Source organism: Chiloscyllium plagiosum, unplaced genomic scaffold (assembly GCF_037043375.1).
Source record: "Chiloscyllium plagiosum isolate Xiang-an unplaced genomic scaffold, Cpla_swu_hap1 HiC_scaffold_3, whole genome shotgun sequence".
NCBI lineage: Eukaryota > Metazoa > Chordata > Chondrichthyes > Orectolobiformes > Hemiscylliidae > Chiloscyllium > Chiloscyllium plagiosum.
This window is the reverse complement of record NW_028270141.1, coordinates 148,101,534-148,117,424: the sequence shown is the minus strand read 5'-3', so window position 1 is coordinate 148,117,424 and position 15,891 is coordinate 148,101,534. Positions and strand designations below refer to the sequence as shown.

The 15,891-nt window shown below is 51.9% G+C and overlaps 1 protein-coding gene across 1 annotated transcript in view; it reads left to right on the top strand.

The window, feature by feature from the left end:
• Nucleotides 1-15,012, top strand: part of itpkb (inositol-trisphosphate 3-kinase B) — a 280,890-nt gene extending 265,878 nt beyond the window's left edge. Inside the window, exon 7 of the mRNA XM_087984184.1 lies at nucleotides 11,346-15,012. Coding sequence (XP_087840310.1) covers nucleotides 11,346-11,555 — 210 coding nt within the window. The 3' untranslated portion in view covers nucleotides 11,556-15,012. The remainder of the gene's footprint in view (nucleotides 1-11,345) is intronic.
• The last annotated feature ends 879 nt before the right edge of the window (nucleotides 15,013-15,891 follow it).

Here is a 15,891-nt window from a genome sequence, read left to right as displayed (position 1 = left end):
CCCATACACACACACACACCCCTCCCCAAACACACACACACTTCTCCCCAAACACACAACCCCTCCCCAAACACACATACACCCCTCCCCAAACACACACACGCACACCCTCCCTAAACACACACACACACACCCCTCCCCACACACACACACACCCCTCCCCATACACACACACCCCTCCCCAAACACATACACACCCCTCCCCAAACACACAAACGCACTCCTCCCCATACACGCACACACAGCCCTCCCCATATACACACACACCCCTCCCCAAACACACACACACCCCCCTCCCCATACACATACACATACCCCTCCCTAAAAACACACGCACCCCTCCCCATACACACACCCCTCCCCACACACACACACCCCTCCCCAAACACACACACACACACACCCCTCCCAAACACACACACCCCTCCCCAAACACACACACACCCTCCCCAAACACACACACACACCCCTCCCCAAAAACACACACACACCTCCCCAAACATACACACACACCCCTTCCCCAAACACACACACCCTCCCCAAACGCACACACACCCCCTCCCTAAACACACACACTCCCCAAACACACACACACCCTCCCCAAACACACACACCCTCTCCAAACACACACACCCTCCCCAAACACACACACCCCTCACCAAACACACACACACCCCTTCCCCAAACACACACACACAACCTCCCCAAACACACACACACACCCTCCCCAAACGCACAGACAGCCCATCCCCAAACGCACACACATCCACTCACCAAACACACACACTCACCCCTCGCCAAACACACTCACCCCTCCCCAAACACACACACCCCTCCCCAAACACACACACCCCTCCCCAAACACACACATACCCCTCCCCAAACACACACACACCCCTGCCCACACACAACCGTCCCCACAGACACACACCTCCCCAAACACACACACCCCTCCCCACACACGCACCTCCCCAAACTCACACACACCCCCTCCGCAAACACACACACACCCTCTCCCCAAATGCACACACACTCCCTCCCCAAACGTACACACACATCCTCCCCAAACACACACACACCCTCCCCAAACACACACCCACCCCTCCATCAAATGCAAACACACCCACTCCCCAAACACACACACACCCCTCCCCAAACACACACACCCCTCCCCACTCACACACACCTCCCTAAACACACCACACACCCTCCCCAAACACACGCACACCCTCCCCAAACACACACACCCCTCCCCATACACACTAACCCCTCCCCAAACACACCCCTCCCCCTCCCCAAACACACACACACGCTTCCCCAAACACACACACCCCCTCCCCAAACACACACACACCCTCCCCAAACACACTCCTCCACCTCCCCAAACACACACACACCCTTCCCCAAACACATACTCACACCCTTCCCCAAACAGACACACGCCTCCCCAAACATACACACACGCTCTCCCCAAAAACACACACACACACCCCAAATACACACACACCCCTCCCCAAACACACACAAACCCCTCCCCAAACACACACACCCACCCCTCCCCAAACACATACTCACACCCCTCCCCAAACACACGCACACCCTCCCCAAACGCATACACCCACCCCTCCCCAAACACATACTCACAACCCTCCCCAAACACACACACACATCCCTCCCCATACACACACACACCCCTCCCCAAATACACACACACACCCCTCCCCAAACACACACACACTCCTCCCCAAACACACACCCCTCCCCAAACACACATACACCCCTCCCCAAACACACACACGCACACCCTCCCTAAACACACACACACACACCCCTCCCAACACACACACACACCCCTCCCCATACACACACACCCCTCCCCAAACACATACACACCCCTCCCCAAACACACAAACGCACTACTCCCCATACACGCACACACAGCCCTCCCCATATACACACACACCCCTCCCCAAACACACACACACCCCCCTCCCCATACACACACACATACCCCTCCCTAAACACACACGCACCCCTCCCCATACACACACCCCTCCCCACACACACACACCCCTCCCCAAACACACACACACCCCTCCCCAAACACACACACGCACACCCTCCCCAAACACACACACACCCCTCCCCACACACACACACACACACACCCCTCCCCATACACACACACACCCCTCCCCAAACACACACACACCCCTCCCCAAACACACACACGCACACCCTCCCCAAACACACACACACCCCTCCCCACACACACACACACACACACACCCCTCCCCATACACACACACACCCCTCCCCAAACACACACACACCCCTTCCCACACACGCACCCCTCCCCATACACACACACACCCCTCTCCAAACACACACACACCCCTCCCCAAACACATACACACACCCTCCCCAAACACACATACGCCCCTCCCCATACACACACACACCCCTCCCCATACACACACACCTCTCCCCAAACACACACACACTCCTCCCCAAACACACACACGCACCCCTCCCCATACACACACACACACTCCTCTCCAAACACACACACGCACCCCTCCCCATACACACACACACACCCCTCCCCATACACACACATGCCCCTCCCCAAACACACACACACTCCTCCCCAAACACACACACGCACCCCTCCCCATACACACACACATACCCCTCCCCACACACACACCCCTCCCCATACACACACACATACCCCTCCCCCCACACACACCCCTCCCCATACACACACACACACCCGTCCCCATACACACACACACAACCGTCCCCATACACACACACACACAACCGTCCCCATACACACACATACGGGTCACTTTGCCTCCCCAGAGCAGACTGATTTGGATTGATTCCTTGTCAGATTTATGGTTAATTCTTTGCCCTCTGAGTTGGGAGCTCCTGGGTCCTCGTGCCACTCCTGGAACTAAGCTCAAAAATGAAAAAGCTAGCCTGCCATTTCAGTGCCATATCACAAGGAAGAGAGAGGGCCACACTGCCAGAGGGGTGGGTAGAACATTACAGTGCTAAATAACCCCTGCAAAACTACTTGGGAGAACAAGGAAGTTATCAAAGTGACCTGGCCAATATTTACCACTCAACATGTGTGGCCAGTGTAGGTGACCACTTTTGGGATCTTGCTGTGTGTCACTTGACCACTAGGAGTTCCTATAGTACAGCAATGGTTACACCCTAACCATCATTCATTAGTGAGGAGGCAATGGCCTCGTGGTATTATTGCTAGACTATTAATCCAAGAACTCAGATAACGTTCTCGGGCCCTGGGTTCAAATCCTGCCACAGCAAATGGTGAATTTGAATCCAATACAGAATTTGGAATTAAGGATCTAATGATGTCAATTGTCAGGAAATACCCATCTGGCTCCCTAATGACTTTAGGGAAGGAAATCAGCCGTTTTTACCTGATGTGGCCTATAGATAATTCCAGACCCACAGCAATGTGGTTAACTCATAACACCCTGTTAGGGATGGCAATATAGTGCTGACCTAGCCAGTGCTGTCCATATTGAAACTTTATTGCTGGAACAGCACAGCAGGTCAGGCAGCATCCAGGGAACAGGAGATTCGACGTTTCGGGCACAGGCCCTTCCCATGAATGAATAAAAAATATTGTAGTTTGAGTGAGCCTGCTTGTATTAACGGCCTCTCTCTCTCTCTCTCTCTCTCCCCTTTGGTATCCCAGGTGATTGGCAGCTCCACGCACACCCTCCCCAAACGCATACACCCACCCCTCCCCAAACACATACTCACAACCCTCCCCAAACACACACACACATCCCTCCCCATACACACACACACCCCTCCCCAAATACACACACACACCCCTCCCCATACACACACACACACCCCTCCCCATACACACACACACACCTCCCCATACACACACACACACCCCTCCCCAAACACACACACACTCCTCCCCAAACACACACCCCTCCCCAAACACACATACACCCCTCCCCAAACACACACACGCACACCCTCCCTAAACACACACACACACACACACCCCTCCCCACACACACACACCCCTCCCCAAACACATACACACCCCTCCCCAAACACACAAACGCACTCCTCCCCATACACACACACACAGCCCTCCCCATACACACACACACACTCCTCTCCAAACACATACACGCACCCCTCCCCATACACACACACACACCCCTCCCCATACACACACATGCCCCTCCCCAAACACACACACACTCCTCCCCAAACACACACACGCACCCCTCCCCATACACACACACATACCCCTCCCCACACACACACCCCTCCCCATACACACACACATACCCCTCCCCCCACACACACCCCTCCCCATACACACACACACACACACCCGTCCCCATACACACACACACACACCCGTCCCCATACACACACACACAACCGTCCCCATACACACACACACACACCCGTCCCCATACACACACACACACACAACCGTCCCCATACACACACACACACACCCGTCCCCATACACACACACACACACCCGTCCCCATACACACACATACGGGTCACTTTGCCTCCCTAGAGCAGACTGATTTGGATTGATTCCTTGTCAGATTTATGGTTAATTCTTTGCCCTCTGAGTTGGGAGCTCCTGGGTCCTCGTGCCACTCCTGGAACTAAGCTCAAAAATGAAAAAGCTAGCCTGCCATTTCAGTGCCATATCACAAGGAAGAGAGAGGGCCACACTGCCAGAGGGGTGGGTAGAACATTACAGTGCTAAATAACCCCTGCAAAACTACTTGGGAGAACAAGGAAGTTATCAAAGTGACCTGGCCAATATTTACCACTCAACATGTGTGGCCAGTGTAGGTGACCACTTTTGGGATCTTGCTGTGTGTCACTTGACCACTAGGAGTTCCTATAGTACAGCAATGGTTACACCCTAACCATCATTCATTAGTGAGGAGGCAATGGCCTCGTGGTATTATTGCTAGACTATTAATCCAAGAACTCAGATAACGTTCTCGGGCCCTGGGTTCAAATCCTGCCACAGCAAATGGTGAATTTGAATCCAATACAGAATTTGGAATTAAGGATCTAATGATGTCAATTGTCAGGAAATACCCATCTGGCTCCCTAATGACTTTAGGGAAGGAAATCAGCCGTTTTTACCTGATGTGGCCTATAGATAATTCCAGACCCACAGCAATGTGGTTAACTCATAACACCCTGTTAGGGATGGCAATATAGTGCTGACCTAGCCAGTGCTGTCCATATTGAAACTTTATTGCTGGAACAGCACAGCAGGTCAGGCAGCATCCAGGGAACAGGAGATTCGACGTTTCGGGCACAGGCCCTTCCCATGAATGAATAAAAAATATTGTAGTTTGAGTGAGCCTGCTTGTATTAACGGCCTCTCTCTCTCTCTCTCTCTCTCTCCCCTTTGGTATCCCAGGTGATTGGCTGCTCCACGCACACACTCCCCAAACGCATACACCCACCCCTCCCCAAACACATACTCACAACCCTCCCCAAACACACACACACATCCCTCCCCATACACACACACACCCCTCCCCAAATACACACACACACCCCTCCCCATACACACACACACACCCCTCCCCATACACACACACACACCTCCCCATACACACACACACACCCCTCCCCAAACACACACACACTCCTCCCCAAACACACACCCCTCCCCAAACACACATACACCCCTCCCCAAACACACACACGCACACCCTCCCTAAACACACACACACACACACCCCTCCCCACACACACACACCCCTCCCCAAACACATACACACCCCTCCCCAAACACACAAACGCACTCCTCCCCATACACACACACACAGCCCTCCCCATATACACACACACCCCTCCCCAAACACACACACACCCCCTCCCCATACACACACACATCCCCCTCCCTAAACACACACGCACCCCTCCCCATACACACACCCCTCCCCACACACACACACCCCTCCCCAAACACACACACACCCCTCCCCAAACACACACACGCACACCCTCCCCAAACACACACACACCCCTCCCCACACACACACACACACCCCTCCCCATACACACACACACCCCTCCCCAAACACACACACACCCCTTCCCACACACGCACCCCTCCCCATACACACACACACCCCTCCCCAAACACACACACACCCCTCCCCAAACACATACACACACCCTCCCCAAACACACATACACCCCTCCCCATACACACACACACACCCCTCCCCATACACACACACCCCTCCCCAAACACACACACACTCCTCCCCAAACACACACACGCACCCCTCCCCATACACACACACACACTCCTCTCCAAACACACACACGCACCCCTCCCCATACACACACACACCCCTCCGCATACACACACATGCCCCTCCCCAAACACACACACACTCCTCCCCAAACACACACACGCACCCCTCCCCATACACACACACATACCCCTCCCCACACACACCCCCCTCCCCATATACACACACATACCCCTCCCCCCACACACACCCCTCCCCATACACACACACACACACCCGTCCCCATACACACACACACAACCGTCCCCATACACACACACACACACCCGTCCCCATACACACACACACAACCGTCCCCATACACACACACACACACCCGTCCCCATACACACACACACACAACCGTCCCCATACACACACATACGGGTCACTTTGCCTCCCTAGAGCAGACTGATTTGGATTGATTCCTTGTCAGATTTATGGTTAATTCTTTGCCCTCTGAGTTGGGAGCTCCTGGGTCCTCGTGCCACTCCTGGAACTAAGCTCAAAAATGAAAAAGCTAGCCTGCCATTTCAGTGCCATATCACAAGGAAGAGAGAGGGCCACACTGCCAGAGGGGTGGGTAGAACATTACAGTGCTAAATAACCCCTGCAAAACTACTTGGGAGAACAAGGAAGTTATCAAAGTGACCTGGCCAATATTTACCACTCAACATGTGTGGCCAGTGTAGGTGACCACTTTTGGGATCTTGCTGTGTGTCACTTGACCACTAGGAGTTCCTATAGTACAGCAATGGTTACACCCTAACCATCATTCATTAGTGAGGAGGCAATGGCCTCGTGGTATTATTGCTAGACTATTAATCCAAGAACTCAGATAACGTTCTCGGGCCCTGGGTTCAAATCCTGCCACAGCAAATGGTGAATTTGAATCCAATACAGAATTTGGAATTAAGGATCTAATGATGTCAATTGTCAGGAAATACCCATCTGGCTCCCTAATGACTTTAGGGAAGGAAATCAGCCGTTTTTACCTGATGTGGCCTATAGATAATTCCAGACCCACAGCAATGTGGTTAACTCATAACACCCTGTTAGGGATGGCAATATAGTGCTGACCTAGCCAGTGCTGTCCATATCCCATGAATGAATAAAAAATATTGTAGTTTGAGTGAGCCTGCTTGTATTAACGGCCTCTCTCTCTCTCTCTCTCTCTCCCCTTTGGTATCCCAGGTGATTGGCAGCTCCACGCACACCCTCCCCAAACGCATACACCCACCCCTCCCCAAACACATACTCACAACCCTCCCCAAACACACACACACATCCCTCCCCATACACACACACACCCCTCCCCAAATACACACACACACCCCTCCCCATACACACACACACACCCCTCCCCATACACACACACACACCTCCCCATACACACACACACACCCCTCCCCATACACACACAAACCCCTCCCCAAACACACACACCCACCCCTCCCCAAACACATACTCACACCCCTCCCCAAACACACGCACACCCTCCCCAAACGCATACACCCACCCCTCCCCAAACACATACTCACAACCCTCCCCAAACACACACACACATCCCTCCCCATACACACACACACCCCTCCCCAAATACACACACACACCCCTCCCCATACACACACACACCCCTCCCCATACACACACACACCTCCCCATACACACACACACACCCCTCCCCAAACACACACACGCACCCCTCCCCATACACACACACACACTCCTCTCCAAACACACACACGCACCCCTCCCCATACACACACACACACCCCTCCGCATACACACACATGCCCCTCCCCAAACACACACACACTCCTCCCCAAACACACACACGCACCCCTCCCCATACACACACACATACCCCTCCCCACACACACCCCCCTCCCCATATACACACACATACCCCTCCCCCCACACACACCCCTCCCCATACACACACACACACACCCGTCCCCATACACACACACACAACCGTCCCCATACACACACACACACACCCGTCCCCATACACACACACACAACCGTCCCCATACACACACACACACACCCGTCCCCATACACACACACACACAACCGTCCCCATACACACACATACGGGTCACTTTGCCTCCCTAGAGCAGACTGATTTGGATTGATTCCTTGTCAGATTTATGGTTAATTCTTTGCCCTCTGAGTTGGGAGCTCCTGGGTCCTCGTGCCACTCCTGGAACTAAGCTCAAAAATGAAAAAGCTAGCCTGCCATTTCAGTGCCATATCACAAGGAAGAGAGAGGGCCACACTGCCAGAGGGGTGGGTAGAACATTACAGTGCTAAATAACCCCTGCAAAACTACTTGGGAGAACAAGGAAGTTATCAAAGTGACCTGGCCAATATTTACCACTCAACATGTGTGGCCAGTGTAGGTGACCACTTTTGGGATCTTGCTGTGTGTCACTTGACCACTAGGAGTTCCTATAGTACAGCAATGGTTACACCCTAACCATCATTCATTAGTGAGGAGGCAATGGCCTCGTGGTATTATTGCTAGACTATTAATCCAAGAACTCAGATAACGTTCTCGGGCCCTGGGTTCAAATCCTGCCACAGCAAATGGTGAATTTGAATCCAATACAGAATTTGGAATTAAGGATCTAATGATGTCAATTGTCAGGAAATACCCATCTGGCTCCCTAATGACTTTAGGGAAGGAAATCAGCCGTTTTTACCTGATGTGGCCTATAGATAATTCCAGACCCACAGCAATGTGGTTAACTCATAACACCCTGTTAGGGATGGCAATATAGTGCTGACCTAGCCAGTGCTGTCCATATCCCATGAATGAATAAAAAATATTGTAGTTTGAGTGAGCCTGCTTGTATTAACGGCCTCTCTCTCTCTCTCTCTCTCTCTCTCCCCTTCGGTATCCCAGGTGATTGGCAGCTCCTTGCTCCCAGGTGATTGGCAGCTCCACGCACACCCTCCCCAAACGCATACACCCACCCCTCCCCAAACACATACTCACATCCCTCCCCATACACACACACACCCCTCCCCAAATACACACACACACCCCTCCCCATACACACACACACACCCCTCCCCATACACACACACACACACCTCCCCATACACACACACACACCCCTCCCCAAACACACACACACTCCTCCCCAAACACACACCCCTCCCCAAACACACATACACCCCTCCCCAAACACACACACGCACACCCTCCCTAAACACACACACACACACACCCCTCCCCACACACACACACACACCCCTCCCCATACATACACACCCCTCCCCAAACACATACACACCCCTCCCCAAACACACAAACGCACTCCTCCCCATACACACACACACAGCCCTCCCCATATACACACACACCCCTCCCCAAACACACACACACCCCCCTCCCCATACACACACACATACCCCTCCCTAAACACACACACACCCCTCCCCATACACACACCCCTCCCCACACACATACACCCCTCCCCAAACACACACACACCCCTCCCCAAACACACACACGCACACCCTCCCCAAACACACACACACCCCTCCCCACACACACACACACACACCCCTCCCCATACACACACACCCCTCCCCAAACACACACACTCCCCTTCCCACACACGCACCCCTCCCCATACACACACACACCCCTCCCCAAACACACACACACCCCTCCCCAAACACATACACACACCCTCCCCAAACACACATACACCCCTCCCCATACACACACACACCCCTCCCCATACACACACACCCCTCCCCAAACACACACACACTCCTCCCCAAACACACACACGCACCCCTCCCCATACACACACACACACTCCTCTCCAAACACACACACGCACCCCTCCCCATACACACACACACACCCCTCCCCATACACACACATGCCCCTCCCCAAACACACACACACTCCTCCCCAAACACACACACGCACCCCTCCCCATACACACACACATACCCCTCCCCACACACACACCCCTCCCCATACACACACACATACCCCTCCCCCCACACACACCCCTCCCCATACACACACACACACCCGTTCCCATACACACACACACAACCGTCCCCATACACACACACACACACCCGTCCCCATACACACACACACACAACCGTCCCCATACACACACATACGGGTCACTTTGCCTCCCTAGAGCAGACTGATTTGGATTGATTCCTTGTCAGATTTATGGTTAATTCTTTGCCCTCTGAGTTGGGAGCTCCTGGGTCCTCGTGCCACTCCTGGAACTAAGCTCAAAAATGAAAAAGCTAGCCTGCCATTTCAGTGCCATATCACAAGGAAGAGAGAGGGCCACACTGCCAGAGGGGTGGGTAGAACATTACAGTGCTAAATAACCCCTGCAAAACTACTTGGGAGAACAAGGAAGTTATCAAAGTGACCTGGCCAATATTTACCACTCAACATGTGTGGCCAGTGTAGGTGACCACTTTTGGGATCTTGCTGTGTGTCACTTGACCACTAGGAGTTCCTATAGTACAGCAATGGTTACACCCTAACCATCATTCATTAGTGAGGAGGCAATGGCCTCGTGGTATTATTGCTAGACTATTAATCCAAGAACTCAGATAACGTTCTCGGGCCCTGGGTTCAAATCCTGCCACAGCAAATGGTGAATTTGAATCCAATACAGAATTTGGAATTAAGGATCTAATGATGTCAATTGTCAGGAAATACCCATCTGGCTCCCTAATGACTTTAGGGAAGGAAATCAGCCGTTTTTACCTGATGTGGCCTATAGATAATTCCAGACCCACAGCAATGTGGTTAACTCATAACACCCTGTTAGGGATGGCAATATAGTGCTGACCTAGCCAGTGCTGTCCATATCCCATGAATGAATAAAAAATATTGTAGTTTGAGTGAGCCTGCTTGTATTAACGGCCTCTCTCTCTCTCTCTCTCTCTCTCTCCCCTTCGGTATCCCAGGTGATTGGCAGCTCCTTGCTCTTTGTGCACGACAGGCGGGAACAGGCCAAGGTTTGGATGATCGATTTTGGAAAAACGACGCCCCTTCCTGAGGGCCAGGTCCTGACCCACAGGAGCGCATGGGTGGAAGGCAATCGGGAGGACGGCTATCTGTGGGGCCTCGATCACCTCATTGCCATCATGGAGGATATGTTAGAGAAGCAGAACTGAGACAGAGCCAGAACGCTCTCCCAGTGAATTGGACTGGTCCGTGTGCGTCACAGCATGCTGCACTACAGAATGTTCTAGAACAGGCGCTCCACCTGCTTCCCCACCACAGTGGGAAGTCTGAGCCATGACATTATGTGGCTAAGATCTACGGGATTAATTAGTTCCCTTTCCTGCCCTCTTTAGCCTCCCTCATGCTCCTTCCCATCCATCCCTTACTTTAGTCCCTTGCCCCTTCCCACATCCAGTTCCATTCCCTCAGCAAATACCCCAAATCTGATCAGTCCTGAGGCAGAAATGGCGAGAGAGCGCAGGGGAGAGAGAGAAGGACTAGTCGGCTCAAAGGCAACTTGAAAACTTCCCACCGAAAACGTCGATCTAATTCAAACCCCAGGAGTGAAATGTGAATCAAAATGATGTGGCATTTTACAGCAGACAGGCGATTCAGCCTATCGGTTGTGTGACAGCAGGAGCGTGCAGCGGGTGGAAGATATAAACTAGTGGATGGTGGTGTTCTTGTGCAGGGAGAAATCAGGATTTACAATGAGCACCTGAAGATTTATAGTTGCCTTGCTCTCCTGCTGTGGCTGGATACACAAGCTGGGCCCAACTCCCACTGACCAGTCCAGTCTGTTTCTCTCGGGATGGGCCCAGTTCTCTCGGGCCGGGCCTAGTCCTCACAGACTGAGTCCAGTTTTCATGGGCTAGGCTCAGTTAACGGAGGCTCGGCCCAGCTCACACAGGCTCCACTTCTGTTTCCTTGCCCCATTCTCCACATGCAATCCTGATGCATCAAGTGGCTGCGCATCCCCTCAGACATCTGCTATCCAGAGGAAACTCTAGTCAATAGAAGAGAACCAGTGACACTTAGAAATGAATGTACTGCTGGTATGGGTAGTCCCTTTGAAAGTGAACACGATGAGTTGGGCCGGGTTTCTTCAACTGTGGGCTATGAAGAGCGATTGGACACACTGCTCCTTGGAGTGGGGGACATGATTGAGCTGTATAAAATAATGAGGATCATAGACAGGAAGGAAACATCCCCCTTGATGGAGGGATCAGTGTCCAGGGGGCGTAGATTTAAGATAAGGGAAAGGAGGTTTAGAGGAGATGTGTGGAAAAGGTTTTTCATCCAGGGGGTGGTGGGAATCTGGACCTCAGTACCTGTAAGGGTGGGAGAGGCAGAAACCATCGGAGCATTGAATAAGTACTAAGATATACACTTGCGATATCAAGGCTACGGGTCAAACAGTAGAAATAGTTTGGTGGTTGCGATGGGCCAAAGGGCCATTTCTGTGCTGGGGATTTCTAAGACTCATTGCCTGATGCTTGAGTCTCAGTTAAACCACCACTCATTAGTTTTATTTGAATCCCCCATTTTTAACATTCTTATATATGATAAAGTGAAATGTTCAAAGCAGCTCTGACAGAAAAGAACTGAAGGATCTTTATGAGTGCCTGGTGATTTCCCTCCAGGGTTTCCACACTCTCAGTAGAATTCTAGGAGACTCCGAAACAATCCTGGAGAATTCGCAACCCCAGATTGAGCCAGTTCAAACCAGATCCCCACCCCTCCCCCACTTATTCCTCTCACTCCTCCTTCCCTCACTCACACTCCTCACTCCCTCACCATGCACCCACTCCTCACTCACTCACTAACTCATTCCTCACTCCCTCACCCACTCACTCCCTCTCACTCCTCACTCGCTCCTCACTCACTCATTCACTCCTCATTCACTCTCTCACTCACTCCTCACTCCCTCAATAACTCACTCACTCACTCCTCACTTGCTTCCCCATTCGCCCCCCCCCCCCCCCCCCGCTTCCTCATTCACTCCCTCACTCGCTCCCTCAGTCAATCACTCACTCATTCATGAGGAAATCCAGCCTCCAATCAGAAATGGGATTTAAACTGCTCTGGGTGTATTCCTTCGTTTGACAGAACAAGGCCCAAGACTTCCCAAAGTAACTGCTCGTGTCATCCATGGCCGCTCGTCCTGATTGACAGAAAATCACAGGAGAAACTAAACCTTCACCCCAGTCTCTCCAGAAGACATCCTGGTCTCCTCACACCGGCCCAAGGGGAGTCCAGTTTGATTGGAGATTATTGTGGACCGTTGATAGCAGCCCTTCCCCACTATTCCCAAATGATCAACTTCACACTCTGACCAATCAGATTGCTAGGGTGGACAATTCCTGATGGTGGGATCTGTTTCCTGATTATCAATTTCTTTATATTGAAACATGCACAAATCTTAGGAGACATGACTGGGTAGGTATAAAAAGATTGTTTCCCCTTGTGCGAGAGCCTAGGACCAGAGGGTATCATCACAGAATAAGGGGGTTCACACTTTTAAAACAGAGGTGAAGAGGAATTTCCTCTCTCGGAGGGAGAATGCATCTGGGGAATTATTTACCACAGAGGACACTACAGAGGCTGGACCACTAATTATATTCAAGGCTGGGATAGACAGATTTTTAATCAGGAAGGGAATCGATCAAGAGTCATGAGAAAAAGGTGGAGTTGAGGACTGTCAGATCAGCCATAATCTCATTGAATAGTAGAGCAAAGTAAATGGGCTGAATGGCCTACATCGACGCTGGCATCTTATTGGTTTGTAAGAAAGTTAAGCAAAAAGGTATAAAAGATTTTTAAAAATTCTGTTTTAATGTTGACGTTTCTCCACTGAAGGGACAGTGTGCAGGCGACGGGCTGACCATGGATAATATACAGAGTTATCTTTCTGCCCTCTGTTTGACCTCAGGGTTCCCCTTGGCCACCCAACCTCACAATCCGATCGTACCTGCTCCTTCTGAGGGACTGTTCCCTGCCACCAACGCCAGGATACAATCCCTGTACCCCAACCCAACCCCTCTCCCCACACATCCCTGAAGAAAGTCCAATACCACAAAAAAAGCCAGGTTTAAGGATTCTGTTGCAGATTGGTGAGCAGCCAGGCTGACAGACTAGGCGGAGGCTGGCAATGGTGGTGTTAGTTGGATGGGGGGGGTCCTATTCTGACCTCCCAGCCCATGCACAGTGCTCGTAGGGTCTCTGCCCCAGTGCCAGACCCTCTCCAAATGTGTACCTCGAGCAAACTGTTCTGCAATGTCACATATACAGCTTCATTTCCAAGGCAGTGAGGTGAGGCCACCATCTTGTCATCAGCTGGCTGTATATAAGACACTGAGGGATTGATGAGCTCTGACCACGGTTTCCAAATTGGACAGTTTACTTTTTCTGCAGGATGATTAGAGAATGGGTCGTAGGAGCAAGCAGAAAATTTCTGAAAGGTCTCTTCTCATGAGGGTTATTTTTCGCATTTCTCAGAAGGTTATTTATTGCATCCATGCAAGGAAGGTAAGCTGTGACCTGATGCCAGTATACATCTGCCCAGGACAGTGCTAGTAGTGTCTAGCCACTGTACAGGAACGCATTAAATATATTGTCAATATTGAATCTGTGTGTTTTCTGTATGTCAGTCACACTCCTAATATCGCAGCCTGAGACATTACAACATCTGACGTCACACTCCCTGATGTCACACTCCCTGATGTCACACTCCCAAATGTCACACTCCCAAATGTCACACTCCCAGATGTCACACTCCCTGATGTCACATTCCCTGATGTCACACTCCCTGATGTCACATTCCCTGATGTCACACTCCCTGATGTCACACTCCCTGACGTCACACTCCCTGATGTCACACTCCCTGATGTCACACTCCCTGATGTCACATTCCCTGATGTCACACTCCCTGATGTCACACTCCCTGACGTCACACTCCCTGATGTCACACTCCCTGATGTCACACTCCCTGATGTCACATTCCCTGATGTCACACTCCCTGATGTCACACTCCCTGACGTCACACTCCCTGATGTCACACTCCCTGATGTCACACTCCCTGATGTCACATTCCCTGATGTCACACTCCCTGATGTCACACTCCCTGACGTCACACTCCCTGATGTCACACTCCCTGATGTCACACTCTCTGATGTCACACTCCCTGATGTCACACTCCCTGATGTCACACTCCCTGATGTCACACTCTCTGATGTCACACTCCCAGATGTCACACTCCCAGATGTCACACTCCCTGATGTCACACTCTCTGATGTCACACTCCCAAATATCACACTCCCTGATGTCACACTCCCAAATATCACACTCCCAGATGTCACACTCCCAGATGTCACACTCCCAGATGTCACACTCCCAGATGCCACACTCTCTGATGTCACACTCTCTGATGTCACACTCCCAGATGTCACACTCCCAGATGTCACACTCCCAGATGTCACACTCCCAGATGTCACACTCCCTGATGTC